This window comes from Hyaena hyaena, unplaced genomic scaffold, assembly GCF_003009895.1.
Source record: "Hyaena hyaena isolate Hyena2069 unplaced genomic scaffold, ASM300989v1 scaffold_616, whole genome shotgun sequence".
Classification (NCBI taxonomy): Eukaryota; Metazoa; Chordata; class Mammalia; order Carnivora; family Hyaenidae; genus Hyaena; species Hyaena hyaena.
The window spans coordinates 1,011,924-1,029,250 of record NW_024081247.1 but is presented as its reverse complement, the minus strand read 5'-3'; the positions used below and the strand labels follow the sequence as shown (position 1 = coordinate 1,029,250).

The window sequence follows — 17,327 nt, the reverse complement described above, 5'->3', positions numbered from 1 at the left end:
GGCAAAGACAGTTAAAACTACATGTCTAAAACTATATGAATTTGAGGTGTAGCCCTGATGGGGAAAACGCTCTGTCTGGCTGGCTTCTGGGTGTTGGCTTGGTTCATCTTTCCCTGCTTTGCTTCTGCAGCTATACAAGAATGACTAGAACCCCCAGAGCACAGGACCATTTTTATTCAAGGATATGTAAGTGTGCTGAAACCTGTGGGATGCCTCATTCACCCAACTTATGGACCCATTCAGCTACTTATAAATAATCCATTCGAAATTTATCCAGCACCTACTAAACCAGAGAGATATAATGGGTGTGGTGAGGACTTCAAAGACAGACAGGAAGGTCCCTATTCCCAAGGAGTTAACAACTTAATGGCAAAGAGGGAAGAGCAAAATACAAACAAATATGCCTTAAGCGGTATTCAATACCATCCTGATTCTAAAGTGCTTCACAGTATAGAGAATCTTTTACTCTGTAAGATTCCTAAAGTCACAGAATATCAAAAATATTACTTTCTTTTTTTAAAGTTTTTATTTATTTTGAGAGCAAGTGAGCATGCATGTGAGTGGGGGGGTGGGGCAAGAGGGAGAGTTCTAAGCAGACTCCATGCTGTCAGGGCAGAGCCTGATGCCGGGCTTGAACTCATGAACTCTAAGATCATGACCTGACCAAAGTCAGACGCTTAACTGACAACTGACTAAGCCACCCAGGCGCCCCCAAAACATTACTTTCTGAAAAAGACATAGTTTATTGCCTAGAAATGGTTAGATTAAGGCTCTTTCTTTTATTTCATTTTTTCACTGTGTATTTTACAGTGCTGGGCTGATAACTGGAGGCTTCATATGCACTGCTGACTTCACTTGTGCAAAATAAGTCCCTCCACCCTGTTGTTTGCGGGTTAGTCATCAGTCTCCTTTCCTTCTCTGTAATCAGCTTATTTTTGACAGGTTTTTTTTTTTAACCTTAATTGACTTTAAGTCCCACCTTCTACCTCATCTACCTTGATTTTATTGGTTCAGCCAGGATGTCTTAAGAGTTGCTAGCTTTCCCTTCTACGTGCAACTGGTGTGCCTGCATTTGAACACTGAGGGCAGACTCCTCCTGTCATAGAGTGCCCTGTGCTCCTCAGTGAGGCCTGCAGGTACTGAGTATGGGCTAGATGATCTGACAGTCAGATACCCAACACAAGGGTCAAGTCCAGAGTATGGGCTAGATGATCTGACAGTCAGATACCCAACACAAGGGTTTAGACTTTGGAGCTAGTGGCTTATATCTTAGTATGTCATTTATGGGAAACCTCCTTAACTCTCTGGGGCTCAGTTTCTTCAGCTGAAAAAATGAACATAATTCTACTGTACATAATTGAAGGCAGTACTGAATGAGATAACTTATGTCAAACCTAGACCGTGGCATTAAATATGGGCAGTGAATACGATTTCACTTCTACATTCTTTCCGTGAGGTAGCTTTATTATTCTACTATTTTGCAGTCTTAAAAAAAAGGTTAAAAAGAACACGGTGGTCCCCTTTATCACCTTTGTAATTTGCTAACAAGCCAGCTGAAATACTATGACAACACAATTTTTAACATGTAAGATGTTTACTGCCGTGCAGAGCATCTAGGTAACAATGGTTAGAATACAAGAGACCCTGACTAAAGACCTGAACACCGGACAGGATCCTGAAAACCTAATACACCCTCTGCTTGACTGCCAGTCCTGAAGTTAGCTAAGTAATTAAACAGGGAGGCCTCTGGGCCTTGAATTTTCTTAATCTCATGAAATGCACTGACTTTACTGAGGTTGGTAGCAGGCCATTTTTAACTGAAGGTCACTGACTTTTAAATTACTTAGGATACCATAACATGCCTTCTTTTTTTTAGTACATTCTTTACATGTTACTCTCCCACTGTAGTTTTCTATTTTAGAAGCTACTTCTATTAAAGCACAAACTTTACAACACCCAAAAGACTAGAAAAAAACCCACACAAAACACCAGTATATATGTAAGTGAGGTTATACACAAACACATAGTCATACATTTGGGGCTACACAAAAATTATAAAATTATTTAGCTTTGGAAATAATGCAAAAGATGTAATTATACTACATGCCAAGAATGTAAAACAAAAATAAATTCCGCTTCCCCAAAGAGATCTTATCTAAGGATGTATAAATCCTATTCAAAGACTTTTTATTGAAAGCATACTCCCAACAGGGCGCCTGGCTGGCTCAGTAGGTAGGGCAGGCGACTCTTGATCTTGGGGTCATGAGTTTGAGCCCCATGTTGGGTGGAGAGATTACTTTAAAAAGTAAAAAAGAAGAAGAAGAAAAAAAGAAAGCATGTAAGCATGTTCCGAGGATTTAGCAAAATTCCCAGTATAGATAATAGGCATTCAATAAACCTGGATCAATAAACCTTTTCTACAAAGTTACTGACCTGAACTTTATTCTATATTTACATATAGAATAAAATTAAACTTAAACTCTTTAAATATATGTATATTATATATAAAGTTAAAGTCTTGCTTGAATTCTATAAACACGTGAACTGCAAACAAGAATTACCCTAAGTTGCCAAGAAAGTTAAATGGCAGAACGAATAATATAGTTTTCAGGTCAATAACTTTGTAGTTTCTACCAACCATTTTACAAAATATTACAATGATCTAGGTCATTATCATTACCCTTGCTCAGAGGTGAAATAACTGAGAGAGAGAAATGAAGCCATTAGGTCCAGACATCCAACAAGGCAGATTCGGTACAGAATTACAACATTCAACCCTGGATGTGTTTATTTTCATCTTTTTCATTCTCATATTACGTTTTCCCTGAATGCTGCTGTTGAGTTCCCGGTGAAAGTTATCAGAAAGGAAATCTCCAGAAGAAAACCTGGTGCTGACTCGCAAGACCCAGGGACTGTGTCTTCTGCACCTCTAGGCAGTTTTATACTGTTTTTCCAACAAGCACTATTGAATATTTCAAGCAGCACAGATGACAAGCGAGGCAGAGCAGCTTTACTGCAGCAGACCCCAATGACGATGTCCTCTACGGTTCAATGAACTCTTTACAAAAAGTTGCATTTTCCCTCCAATACAGTAAATTCCAATAAACTGAAACCCGGCTGCAGGAACAAAACGTGGTGTAGTAGATAAAATCATGACTTGGCAGATAATTTCTTGAATACACAGATCATTTTACTCTCCAACCTTTAGCCTCTGCTTCACCCAATAATATCATTTACAGATTCAGCAATATGCTTAAGACCAATCTGTTGGAACTGTATTTTCTTATTTAGTACCCTTTTTGGTTTAAATAAACTGGAAAGATTTTTAAGTTTCCTTGTTTAACCATTAAAAAATGTTCTAAGAATTTTCTGTAATTTCATTGAAAAAGATATAAATCTCTAAAACATGAAATGTCACAGGCTATTGAACACTCACCCAAACCAGACTTTTTTAATCGTTTTAAGTGCTGACTTGTTTGTTTTCCAGTGGGAGATTTTTGCCCATGTTTCATTTCTTTATCTGAACTGTCTGCTTCACCATTTTTAGATTCGGATCCTAAAAAAGGAAATAGTTATTATGTCATTATCTTCCTCTTGCTGTCCTTGAAAAGAAAAATCTAAAACTGTTTCAAAAACCACAGATATAATCTCCTTTTCTATAAGTTATTCACTACCTTTGGCCACAATCTGATTCCTCTATTGGATATAAAGAGAAAAGCCCAATAAATCAATCAAACAGAACAAAAAGCAAGAACAGATGGCCTAATAGTAGAGTCAAAAACACGTTCACTGATCTGATAGCTTTTAAAAGAAACACTCAGACCTTTTGTAAAAAACACACGAATAAGCTTCAACAATACTATACCATTTAGAGACCATGCAAGACAGAGAAAGAAACATGAAGGAAGAAGAGAGGCTTGAAGAGAAGGAGAGAGCACACCTCCATAAATAACTTTACGTTGAAATAGGAACACAAAATACAAACATCAATCCATAATAAATAGAATGGTACATAGCTGATAAAGTGACAGAAGGTAAATTAGAAGAAAAGGTCAGGGCTGCACTGAGGTGGGAAGAATGTTTCCAGAACACAGAAACTAATAAAACACAAAATGTCTGATTTTTGCAGAAGACTGAAAAACAAATTCACATTCACGGAAGAACTGCTTTTGATGGCATTACACACCAGCATGGGGTCCACCATTAAAGTTCAACATTCAAACAAAAGCCAAAGCCACAACAACAACAAAAAAATGCACCTAGCAGTCCCACACATTTTCTTACACCTACTGACATCAGCAAATGAAGTCCTCTGATGATGACCGGGCGGGTGCCTTTTATTTTGTTAAGAACAAAATGCCCTATTATTTTTGAATCACTGAAGGAGTCAAAAGTAAAAACAAAAAATAATTAAAATGAAACCTCAGGTATAAATATTATTCAGTTGCAGAGAAAATTTGTGACATCTCTCTCAGTGAGGAAGTCTCCTCCGGGCAGAAACTGGCCAAGCATACAATATTTGAGCTCTTTACCTGAAGGCGAATCCGACTGCTCATCAGACACCTTTAATGGTGTCAAAACAACACGAGGAACAGTCTTGTTTACCATCATTGAGACTCCATTTCTTCTTTTCTGCTGCTGCCTCAAAGCCTATAAAACATGATAAAATATAACATAAACATATAGCCAAAATGATTTCTCACAACTGAATTGAGTGGTCCATTTGCCCATCATTAGATACCAACTCTTAAGAGACTGAAATTCCACAGAGTCACTAATTTATCCTGATTGTTAACAGCCATCTTCAGGTCATTTTCCCTCAAAAGCATAAAATCAGTCTTTGGCAAAGGGTATCAAGCTGAGAGCATTTTGGGGTATAATTCTGAAAACAAAGCAGCACTTAAAGGTTTGTTCTACCTTAGCAGCCTGACTTGGGAGCCCATGGAACTTGAAGCCATGACTCCCAAGTAAAATAAATGTAAAATAAATGTTTCAAGACCAGGATAAAAATATATGTGTCTGCACTTCTCTCGCAGGTGCGTCCTCTCCAGTGCACTGCTCAGTCAATCAAGTTAACACCAAGTGTCATCAGTATGTACAGCAGGTAAGGACTCCAGTATTGATGCACTCACTCAGCCGTGGGGAGTGCTGCACAAAATCACCGAACATGGCAGGAATCATTTATTTCTGTGAAGGGAATCAGTCCTAATCTTGGAAACCTTGCAGCACTTGGCTCCTGTCTGCTTGACTTTGGGCATTAACCTTCAGAACACGAACATGACGGCGTTCTGGCAAATCCAGGAAAAAAAAAATTGATACGAGAATAAATCTCTCCAAATGGGAGTGCTTTGTGTTTCATAAATGAATCAACCACAGCGATGATAATGTAATAAAAGACATTTAAAAGTTTTGAAATACAGCTTATCCAGCGGATCGCTTTACACAGAAAATTACCTGTAATAAAAGGGTCTTCAGCACACGAAACTGAAGAGACATTAAATTCCCAGTTACAGGGAGGCTAAAATTTCTCAAAAGGTTAAAAGGCTGACCACAGACAGTCTCAAACATTTTTATTCCCGGCTTCTGTGTCATTTCTACCAACTCTATGACAACTCAGTTACTTGATTAATGTTCTTCGACCAGAAGTTGTCACAACTGCTTAAAATACTACATTGACGATATAGCCCCCGCTGTCAGAAACAATGCCATTGTATTTGCATAGGGTATTAGTTGAATGTACAATTTGTAGATCGTAAGATTTAACAATCAAATAATTACAGAGGTGAAAAATTAAACACCACTTAAACGAGAGAAGGCATATTTAGATGAGATTTAGAACCAGATGGCAAAGTGAGTGGCTGGGGAAGTCTATTACAAATGATACTGTTGGCTATTAGTAATACAAGCAACTTTGCTTCAGTTCTTACATCTACTGAGTTTTTTTCAAGTACCAGGCATCATGTGGGGACAAAAGATCAAAAATGAATAAAATGCCTTCTCACCTTTTGCTTGCTTTCGATAATATACTTAATGAGAACATGTATGCCATAAAATATTTAAGACATTGACTCTTTTTTCATCAAGGTGTACAAAACTGCATAAATGTCTACAGCCTGGTGTAAAAGCTCAAAGCACTTTATCGATACTAACATATCAATCCAGTAACAAAACAGAATGAGGCAATACAGTGCCTCAACTTATGATTAAGACCATTTTTGCCTACTACATAAGACTTCACAAAACAATAACATTTGTACAAAGAATGATTAATTTTTAGGAGTCTATACATTGTAGATTTCAACTACTTCTCTTGGCAATCTAAGTGGGTATTTTAAAAATATTCATTTTATGTTAGAGTGGGTAGGTATATATTTTAAAATACTACTTAAAAAAAGAATTAAAATAACACAGAAAATGGAATCATAAAGTTAAAGATGCCATGTCTTTTTATAGCATTTGTGGTAGATAATAACTAAAGTAATAAAAATTTTGTCCTCAACTTTTAGAGCTGAGAGGACTCTACTATAGAAAAATTAGTAGCTGGACAGAAAGAAACCAGGACAGAGATAATATAATAATAATAATAATAATAATAATAATAATAATAAAAGAAGAAGAAGAAGAACCGCCACTGCCACCACCACCCATAGCGTCAAGGTGAAGCCAAAGAAGGGATAAAGGAATACTAATCAGTATTGAGACCATTTCAATGATTTTTTTTTTATAAATATGTACACAGAAATGTGAAGGAATATTTCTTAATACAATTATTTTTTAAATAATGAAATGAAACAACCAAAACTAAATGTCCCCCATATAAAAAACTGTCTTACGTATATTTAAAATATGCATACTTGGGGTGCCTGGGTGGCTGAGTTGGTTAAGCATCCGATTTTGGCTCAGATCATGATCTCATGGTTCGTCGGTTCGAGCCCCGTGTCGGGCTCTGTGCTGACAGCTAGCTCAGAGCCTAGAGCCTGTTTCAGATTCTGTAACTCCCTCTCTCTCTTACCCTCTCCTGCTCATGCTGTCCCTCTCTCTGTCAGAAATAAATAAAACATTTAAAAATATTTTTTAAAAATAAAAAATAAAATATGAATACTTTACTGTTTTACTTCTGAAAAACACACATTAGATTTGATCCCAAATAACATTCCTAGGGGCAGATTAACAAAAATTGTTTACTATGAAGCCAGTCACAGCAGTGAAGCCACAGGCTATGAGGCAAACTCGAGGAGCACCACAGTTCGGTTATTAGAAGGGGCATCTTGATCACACTTACTAGATTCACCGTCACTTTAGGGTAACTTGCAGATTCCAATTCACTTCCCAGACAGCAGGATTTATTTGACTCTGGACACTAAGGACACCTTCCAAGCAGATCAAAATGTGGATGGAGGTGGAAAAAAACCATGCTAAGTGAGATATTTGGGATCCTGTGGGCTCCACACAAGAAAACTCTGGCACTTGACATGTCCATGAGGCAGGTTGTACAGTGGTTCCTGTATTAATAGTGATCCCTGTTCTCTTGTTGTAGGGTGTCTGTCCTGTAAATAAAGTAGCTAGTTGTTCATGGGCTGTTTGGTTACATAACTCGATTTCTGCAGCAACGCACACATCAACCACTCAAACATATACTGCATGTCTCCTCACAATACCTTGAAAAATGTGCACTGCTTTTTGGGAGCACATCGGCTGGGGTGAGACAATGACGGGGGGTGGCGGAAGTGAGTGGCAAAACACATATCGCTTTGGAAGATGCAGTAAGTACTCAATAGATGCAACACAACTAGATTTTTAGGCGAGTTTTCCTTTTTTAAACAATGTACCAGACAAAACAAAGATGACTGAGCTAAACCTGGGCTGAGGGCACCGATCTTTGAGCCCTACTACATGCCCATCCCAATGCTCCTCACTTCCCCAAATAAATGAGTCTAACCACTGCCCAGCAGAGGACTTATAATGTGAGGACCTGGAGAGGAACCAGGACTGGTGTGGAGCCATCTTCATGACTGTGTGGTGCACTGGGGAAGGGTGAGGCTGCAGGGGCAGAGAAAGAATCAACTAACCAGCTGAGTATTGCTGGGTAGATTACTTGGGTAAAATGTCCCTATCAAACAGAGACACCAGTGTTGGCAAGATGTATTAAACAGGAAATCACAGAACAGTATTTAACACTATTTGTAGCACACAGTAAATATTCAATAAATGTTACTTGTTACATCTACATAATTCATTCATTCTGTAATTAATGCATTTTTGAGGACTTACTGTTGTAGTACAGTATATGCACTGCTGATCCATAGCAATGAATAAGACAAAATAATTGTTTTAATGATTTCACATTTTAGCAAAAGGATGACAAGGAATCACAGAAAATAAACATAACAGTTTTACAGACATACAAGTACTGAGAAAATTATGCTCGGATGATGAGGTAGAGTAACTGGGGTGGGAAGAAAAACCCCCTGGGAGGTGACAGTTGAGAGGAAATCCAAATGACAAGAAGGACTGGCTGCGTGAAGATCACAGAATCTCCAATCAGTTAAAAAAAAAAAAAAAAAAAAAACAGTATTGAGACCCCTATCAGGAAAATTCTTTGGCAGTTCAAGGAATAAATAGCCAGGGTAACTGGAAAGAAAGACTCGGAAGATTACAGAAATGGAAAATATTCCCCGAAATGATTGCCAAGGGTTTATTAGGAACAGGGGATTTATGGTCAAAGCAAAGGCAGCTGTACATCCCCAGTCTCTTCCCACAGCCTACAGTTACATCGGCACTTGTGCACCAGAGATGTAGAAGAGGCCTCGCCAAGAGAAAGCACAGGGCGTCTTCCAAGAAATAAGTGCATTCTGCCTTCACGCACTGCGGCATACATTTATAAGGCTCCACTGCATGTAGTACATTGCACACCACATCCTGGGCAAGCTTCCCAACAGTTCTGAGCATTTTAGGGAAGGGTCTTTAAGCACTCCAGGAACACTTCTGCCTCAGAGCCTCTGCATGAATTGGTTTCTCCTCATGTGCACTCTTCCCTCAGGCATCCGAATGGCTCATTTCCTCATATACTTGAGTCTCTACTCATTGGGTTTGTGCATCTGGGCTGCTAGAACAAGATAACACAGACTGGGCAACCTGTAAACAACAGAAATTCATTCTACATGGTCTGGAGGCTGGAGGCCTGAGATCACAGCACCAGTGTGATCCTATGGGCTTCTCCTTGTATCCTCACAAGGCAGAGGGGGGCTAGGGAGCTCTGGTAGGGTCTCTTTTGTAAGAACACTAACTGCATTTAGGAGGGCATGACCCTCATGGCCTAAGCTCTCCCAAAGACCTCATCTCCAAATACCACCAAATCTAGCCTGAGAATTTCAATTTATGAAATGTGGGGGATACAAATATTGAGATCACCAACTCTTATACTACATTTCTCACCATATTACCTATCCCCACCATTCACTCTGCCTTATTTGTTTCCCCATTGAAAAATATTATACTGTGTAATGTCATTTTTCTCTTCTCTTCTCCAACCTAGATACAGGCTCTAAAAAAGACAAGGATTTTCATCTTTTTTGTTCACTGACATATCCCCAGTGTTCGAAGATTATATGGGCTATACTAGGTGCTCAGTATTTACTAAGTATAAATAACTAAGTATTAAATTACTAAGTATAAACAACTCATTTACTAAGTATAAATAACTCATTTAGTATTTACTAAGTATAAATAACTCATAAAAATAATTTTAATACATATAGAAAAGTTATCTATTTCTCTGTAAAATATATTACTGGTTTATTCAAAAGGCAGACATTTGCATGGAACAATCAAGAAATTTTCTCCTGATATTGCCTTCACCTGTATTCTGATCAATTACTTTTCCCCTTTTCTGGACAATACTTTACATGCAACACATAGCTTCTTGGGTCATCTTCAAGTATTTACACGGTCTCATTTTCAGGCTTAAAAACATGGGGTTGAATATAAAGCCTTCTTTCTGCCCTTCCCAGATCACACCAATGCTTTGGGTCAAAAACTTCATTAGTAGAGAGATCCTGATTTTACTCTTCCTCCATTTTCTTCCTTTTTTTCTGGGCTCCCCAGGATTGGGAGTTGAAAATAAGGGAATAATAGGTCAAAGCTGTCTCACCCAGTATTACCGTAGTCACAGAATTACACTCTCTGGGGAGGCAGAAGGCCAACTGCTAGATCTGTATGGTGGACATTATCTAGTTATATAGATGTTACCTATGTATCTATTATCTAGTTATAACACACACATACATATACACACATATAAGTGTAAGTACACATGTATATATGTATATGTGTGAATATAAATAAAATTTAAAAAATATATGACAACCATATATATGTGAAATTATATATATATATATATATATATATAACCATGTACATATATGTGGAATTATATATACATAATTCCATCCTTCATGAATATTTGAGTCTTTCTCTCACTTAGACTGTGCCTCCTTTCACCAAGAGAGAGGATGTAGCAGAGCGCTATACACTTTAATACAATCTCCTTAATTAATGCTCCTCCAAATAAATCTTGAGCTATTTTTTATATCAGCTATTGATGCATGATCAAGGGCCAGCTAGGCTTCTTTCACCAAGTCCTTTGAGGTTGTGTCTGGCACCTCTCTTTACTACAGGTATCCTGGTATCCCACTGTCCTCAGCTTTGAGCTTTAGCTGAAATTCCAAAAGAACAAGAAAATTTTTGTCTTATATTCTGTTACAAATATAATAGAAGTTAAATGTAACTTAATGTATCATTATCTAAAGTTGGGTATCCCACAGCCTGGACAATATAAAGCTACATGACAGACTAAGAAAACGAGACTAGGAAAGTCACTTTAGTGGTGGTGGGAGGTTTGTTCTTCACAAGGGTACTCGAAAAGGGAGACTGTATTTTGTTGTGACAAATTACAAAAGGTGGCTTTTTCTACTCCACACCAAACGTCTCAAGTAGCTAGAGGTGGCCCTGTTGATCAATATATTACTTGGCTTTATTTTGACACTGACATTACATAATGTCTTAATGTATTAGTCTTGATTCATTTTAGGGGGAAGATATCATTGAGGTACTTGCAACTACTCAAGCCTTAGCTATACTTTGAAATGCTAATGGAGTATCTTGTTGAACAATGTTAAATCCTGTAATTTCAAATCCAGAAACACACACTATCAAAACTTAAGAAGATGGCAAGTGTAAACGTAGTCTACTATGAAGGAATGTGCCTTTCAGCTGTCCACATATATAATGTCCAAAACACCCAAATTACACAGAGTACATGGTACTAACCAAGTTTAATACTTCCAGGTATATTTAGTATGAAAAAAAAAATACAGCCTTCAACTTGGAAATGAACTTACCTTTTAAAGGAAACAAACATAACAGAGCTAAACCAGTTAGGGAAAAGTAAAGATCCTATCATACATCAATTACAATTCTGGCTTTAAGCAAAAGGAAAGAAATCAAAAGATGCTGACTGGGCATGCTTTTCTCTAGAGATGTACTGTGATATTCTCTTGTAAAAAGAAATTAAAAAAAAAAACACTCTTTAAATAAACATTTCATTTTGTAAACAGAAAGGCTTGTCAGATAACTCTAAAAAATGGAATGGTTCTCATTTTTCCTCTAATGAAAAATAAAATAAAACCGAAAATCACAGGCTTTGTGCTAACTTGGAATTTGCATAAACCAGTAATGCTTGCTTTATTTTAATAGAGAAACAACACTAACAATGTAACTTAAGAATGCGCTGAATGCAATAAGCCCTTCACTGACAAATCTGAAAATATCACATGCTGTGAATGCTAAAATAATTAGAAATACACACATACGAAACAGCTGGCTGTGTCAGGCACCACCAACTTGCATTGTTGCTAGTATGCCAAATGTCAACGCCCATGTTCAGAAACTGCTATCACTCAGCATAACCTTTGGAATTTCACAGTAGTGGTCAAACATATAAAGCTAAAGCAAAATACCAAGACTATATCTGCTTTCAGATATGAAGAGGGCAAAGACCTGCCACTTTAAATAAATAATGAAGGAAGTCAAATAAAACAACAGCAACAACATAGAAAGGTTCTGTTCTCTACCATGTTACATCCCATAACAGACTTACCCTTCCTTAATCTTTCATTGCATTCTGCTGTTTAAAAACTTCCAAAATTTAATCTTTCCTAATTATCTTTCTTTAAAATTCAAAATCTAATCATTTCATACTTTTTAAGATCATTACAACTAAAAAAAACAACGCAGAAAGAAGACAAGGAACAAGGTAATAATCAGCAATCTGCTACTCTCCAGAGGCTTCTGAATATGTTTTATTTGGAATCGGCTTATTCAGAAAAAAAAAACCCACTGAGATGACATACGATGTTAACTAACATTTTGATAATTAGAAAGTAAAACGGATCCAAATATTTAGGAGCAATGAAAATATTCTCTATCAATGGGCAAGGGACATTCTAGCCTCCATACCGTCCAGCTTATAATTACTCTGCAATCAGGAGTGCTGCAAAATACAAGAGCCACTCTCTATGCAACATGCTTCAGGTGGGATTGGGGGTGGGGGGCTTCAGGGCCTCAGAGCTGAGAAATCATGCCCAGCTTAGTTTGCATGAAGGTTTATTTTAAGTTATTATTTTTTTTAACTACAGTCAGTCTTCTATAGCTACTGGGTTTGTTTATTTTCTTTTTTTCCACCTACTTCTAAGATTCTACACAGGCCAATATATTTATATTACTAGAGCCCTACTGACTCAGAATATACTTCTAGTAAAATAAGAGCTATATATTTGATACAGTTGAGTGTCTACCATTAATATGTGTTGATACTAAACATAAGCAGTCTGTGTTTGAAAATAATATTCTTAATGACTATGCTGTCTTGCTTTCCTTATATTATACAAATAGTGAAGAATGTAAATTTCCTTGGATAATGTAAAAAAATTCATCTATCATACTATATACCATACGCTAAAGGGCAGTATTAGTTAAGAGAGAAGAATCTAAAACTATGATTCTGGGTTCAAATATTATCTCCAAAACTTACCTGCTGGACAAATGTGGGCCAGTTATCTAAAGTCTCTGGGCCTTATTTTCTTCATATGAAAAACGAGAATACTAGTACATACATTAAAGGATTTCTGTGAGGATTCAATGACATAGTATTTATAAAATGCAAAACATAATGTCTAGAATTCAGAGAAGTAAATATCAGCTAATATAATTATTACTAGGGTCATTCATCTGGCCCTACATTCATGAGATTATGATTTATACATCCATATATACACACAAAACATATATTCAATAATAGAGAACACACACACACACACACACACACACACATACTTACAAAGAATTCTACATGGTCATAGCCATCCAACTATCCAAAAGGAAAGAAAGCTGCAAATTTGCTGAGGCTGCTAAAATTTAAAATGCTTCATGTTCAGTCAATTTTTGAAATGCTGTCTTAAGAAATTCAGCAATTACAGGGAATCTGGGCAAAATTCTGCAAGAACAGCTTTTTTCCAAATGTATTTCCAATATGAATTTGATTATTAATCAAATATTAGCATATCTTCTACATATTGTGCCATATTCTCACTGTAGCTAATTTGTTATCTGGTTATACAATACTAAATTTTAAGGAATTAATACTCTTCTAGGACATGAAGAAGCTTACAGGACAGGTTTATTGAAACAAGGCTTAAATTCTAAGCAAGCAAGTGACATGCTCTACAATTAAACAAAAACACTAAGTCCAAGTTGTAAAATGTTTTAGTAATGGCAAAACATGTTCCAAAAATATGAAACCTAATTGAAGAAAGAAATAATGAAACATAACAATACGTAGATTTGAATCTTTATCTTTACATTAATACACAAGAATGCTTCACGGTATATATAGTTTCTAAACCGCTGCCCTTCAAAAGTATGGTTTTCATTTATGATTGCATCTATAGGTTTCTTAAATGCTACAAGTACCGGTATCCAGCTCTGTATCCTTTGTTCTCTCTTGTTAGTATTTTATTATCTGCATCCTATTTGCCGCCTGAATGAGCCTTTTTCCAGACTTCCCTACTGTCATCCACCCTTTATTTCATCAATTAAAAGGGGATCTCAACACTGAATTGAATTTTGTTCTTTGATCTAAAACATTTTATAAGGCATAAATGGCAAGCTCACCAAAGATTATTTGATGCAACTCTAATTACCTTAAATACAATACCAATGAAAGAAAATACTGCAATTTCGATAATTGGTACAGAATAGAAAAGTAATTTTAATTCAGTACAAAAATACTGAGTTTCCTTCCTAAATGTCCTTGTTTGAAGGCAGGTTTGAAGGTAGACGAAAAGGTAGATAGAGATCTAAGTCTAGGAGATTGGATATGACTATTAAGAAGCTTTACTGGTTAGTGAGACTTAAAAAAAAATTATTAAAAACATGGTTCCTCTTTCCCTGTTATAAATATATCACTAGAATGATACTTCTATCCTTAGACTTGGTAAGGGTCTGCAGGAGGTAAGATTAAGGGGACTGTCATAGAAAGGTCAAAACAGAGGGGCCTGGGTAACTCAGTCAATTAGGCATCCAACTCTTGATTTCAAGCTCAGGTCATGATCCCAGCATCATGGGATCGAATGTCGTGTAGAGAGCCACACTGAGCATGGAGCCTGCTTTAAGATTCTCCCTCTCTCTCCCTCCCCAAAAAAAAAAAAAAAAAAAGATAGGATCAAAATAAAATACGTACCAAGAAAGCAGTTAAACAAGGGAAAGCTACGAATTTTCACATGAACTGTCACATACGTAACCTTTCCTCTCACTGAAAGTACTACCCTCATGCAAAGTCCTCGTCTCACCACAGCAGCTCCTATCCTCGTGCATGCACAATTTGGAATTTGCCATTGTGGCAGCAATCGCAAACATTTACTGAGTGACTATAATGGGTCACTCACTGTACCGTGTGCTTTCAACTTCTCACCTCACTTAATCCTCAGATCATTCCCATGTGAAAGGCACTATGATTTTCCACATTTTCTAGAGAAGAAATCAGAGATTTAGAGAAGAAAAGTATCTTGCCCAGAGTTGCAGGAATTCAAGCCAGGATATTTCAGACCCAAGAGGCCAATCTTACAACCATTCCCTCCCATCACCATCTCAGGGCAAGGATGCAGAATTCAAGACTGCTTATGTAATATCAAGATGATACTGCAAAATGTACCCAACACTCACTGATGGAATTCTTGCTCAAAGTAAGCCACAATTACTATTTTTCTTATTTGTAACTTAATGCATCTCAGTAACAAGGAAAAAAACTTTATTTTTTACATCAGCTATCAGTTAAACATGAGACCACAGAGGCATTATTCTCAAAATATGCAATGCATTTATGAACCCAGTATACTATAAACGTCACACAAGAAAATCCTAATACAAGTTTTTATGGTTCCAAGCACATTTTTCCTCTTCTGTTTTACATCAAAGTTCTCAGCCAAGCCTCTCCTAGTTTTCAGCATAGAGTAAAATTAGTGTATGAATATTATGGAAGCGGTTGAATTTAGGACATGTATGTTGCTTTCTTATTTATTTTGCTGTCTCCACGTAACGCTTGAAGTAGGTAGAACAAAGGACAAATGCCAGCTCTTCTTACCTGTTTAAGAGCCTTTTTGGTGTGTTGTTGAAAGGAAGACACTAACTTGCTCTGTACTGCCGTGTTAGCAAGGCTTGAATCTCGAGTGGAGGATGCTTCATCAGTTACCTGCTTCGCACAAACTAGAAACACAGAGAGATAATGATATTACTAATTTGAATTCCTTTTTTTATACCCACTGTAATTAACTCACTTGGAGCGTCTCTCCAATTGAGAATGGATACCTAAAATAAAGCCAAATAGCACAGTAAAAAGAAGAGTATCGAGATTTGAGAGAAGAGATTGGTTAATAACCATGTGGCCACAGTTCCATGTAACCTCTCTACACCTCCGTTTCCTTACCCACTAATTGATGATAATTTCTATGTCACGGGGCTGTTGTGTGGACATAAAAAAAAAGAAAGAAAGAAAGAAAAAAGAAAAACCAGAGCATAATAAGTGCCTCAAGACTTGGGCAACGCATTTATTTTGAACAATGTAAATTAATGAAACTGTTTCAAATCTACCAACTCCCATGTTGTTCTTCAACTTAACAGCCCTCCTTCCACAGACTCTCTGGCCTATTGTGACATATTTATCTTCTCCTCTGGGCTAAGACATCTACCATGGAGAAGGGAAAATAAAACCCAAGATGCTGGATGTCGATTTAAGACAATTGTTTTCAAGGAAACCATGCCCTCGGCAGATTACCACATAATCTGCCCACTTTGACCAGAGTCAAGCTTTCCTCTCGCCTATTCTACAGAGGACATTTTCTTCAAAAAGGCTGCAGAAGAGTCAGTGTCTTGCTGACACGGGTGACAAAGGCCCGCATTCACTTTCTTCTCTATGAGGTCTGGGTTACAGCTAGAACTCTTCTTCAGTCCTCAAACTTTCTACCCTCGAGACAGGGTTGGCCACTGGGTGACTTCAGGAGCAGCACAGATGACGGCCCTGTTCTGTGCACAGCAGAGGGAAGGAGTTATTTGGAAAATCAAAGTAAGGAAGCATTGTGATTAGTGGCAGAATGGAGGCATATGTCAAAGGCAGGAGGTAAGAGGAAGTTAGATGGAAAAAAATAACTTGAGAACATATTGGAAAAGCTCAAAATATGACTTTTTAAGGGCATCAGGGTTAACACTAATCCAAGAAAATTTTCCAAGGAACAGTAACTTGAGAGGATTCTGACCTGAGCTCTAGAGGCAGGTGGAGGAGTAAAAATTATCCTAGCCAAAAATGGAGGCATATGCACGTGCACAGTGTTGAGAACACTCAAGCTGCTTTAGAGAGACTCAAACACATGTTGCCTAGAAATAAAAAATGCGGTTCGTGAAAGAGAATGTTGGGGAAAAAAGAATTACGCAAGTTTTGTTTTAATACAGAAATTAATCAATTTACTGATTACTAAACCAAAGGAACAAGTTTTGGATGACAAAATAAATGTTAGTTATTACTGCCAAGCACTTTACATATGTGATCTCATTTCACTCTTGTCACTTCCTTGCTGCTTCCTTGAAAGACGGAAAGATATTGTCTCTGTTTTAGAGAGAGAAAACTTGAGCTCAGAAAGGCTCAACAATGTGTCCGCAGTAACACAGTCAATGGAATAGCAGAGCTGGGATCCAGGGCCAGACCCGTGGACCTATGGGCC

General features: G+C 37.2%; 1 protein-coding gene across 1 annotated transcript in view; it reads right to left on the bottom strand.

Annotated features, from left to right (window-relative positions):
- The window catches only part of ASXL3 (ASXL transcriptional regulator 3), a 185,969-nt gene that overhangs the window by 83,163 nt on the left and 85,479 nt on the right, over window positions 1–17,327 (bottom strand). Inside the window, exons 5-7 of the mRNA XM_039257384.1 lie at window positions 15,698–15,819; window positions 4,533–4,650; window positions 3,437–3,556 (exon numbers count right to left, since the gene is read on the bottom strand). Coding sequence (XP_039113315.1) covers window positions 3,437–3,556; window positions 4,533–4,650; window positions 15,698–15,819 — 360 coding nt within the window. The remainder of the gene's footprint in view (window positions 1–3,436; window positions 3,557–4,532; window positions 4,651–15,697; window positions 15,820–17,327) is intronic.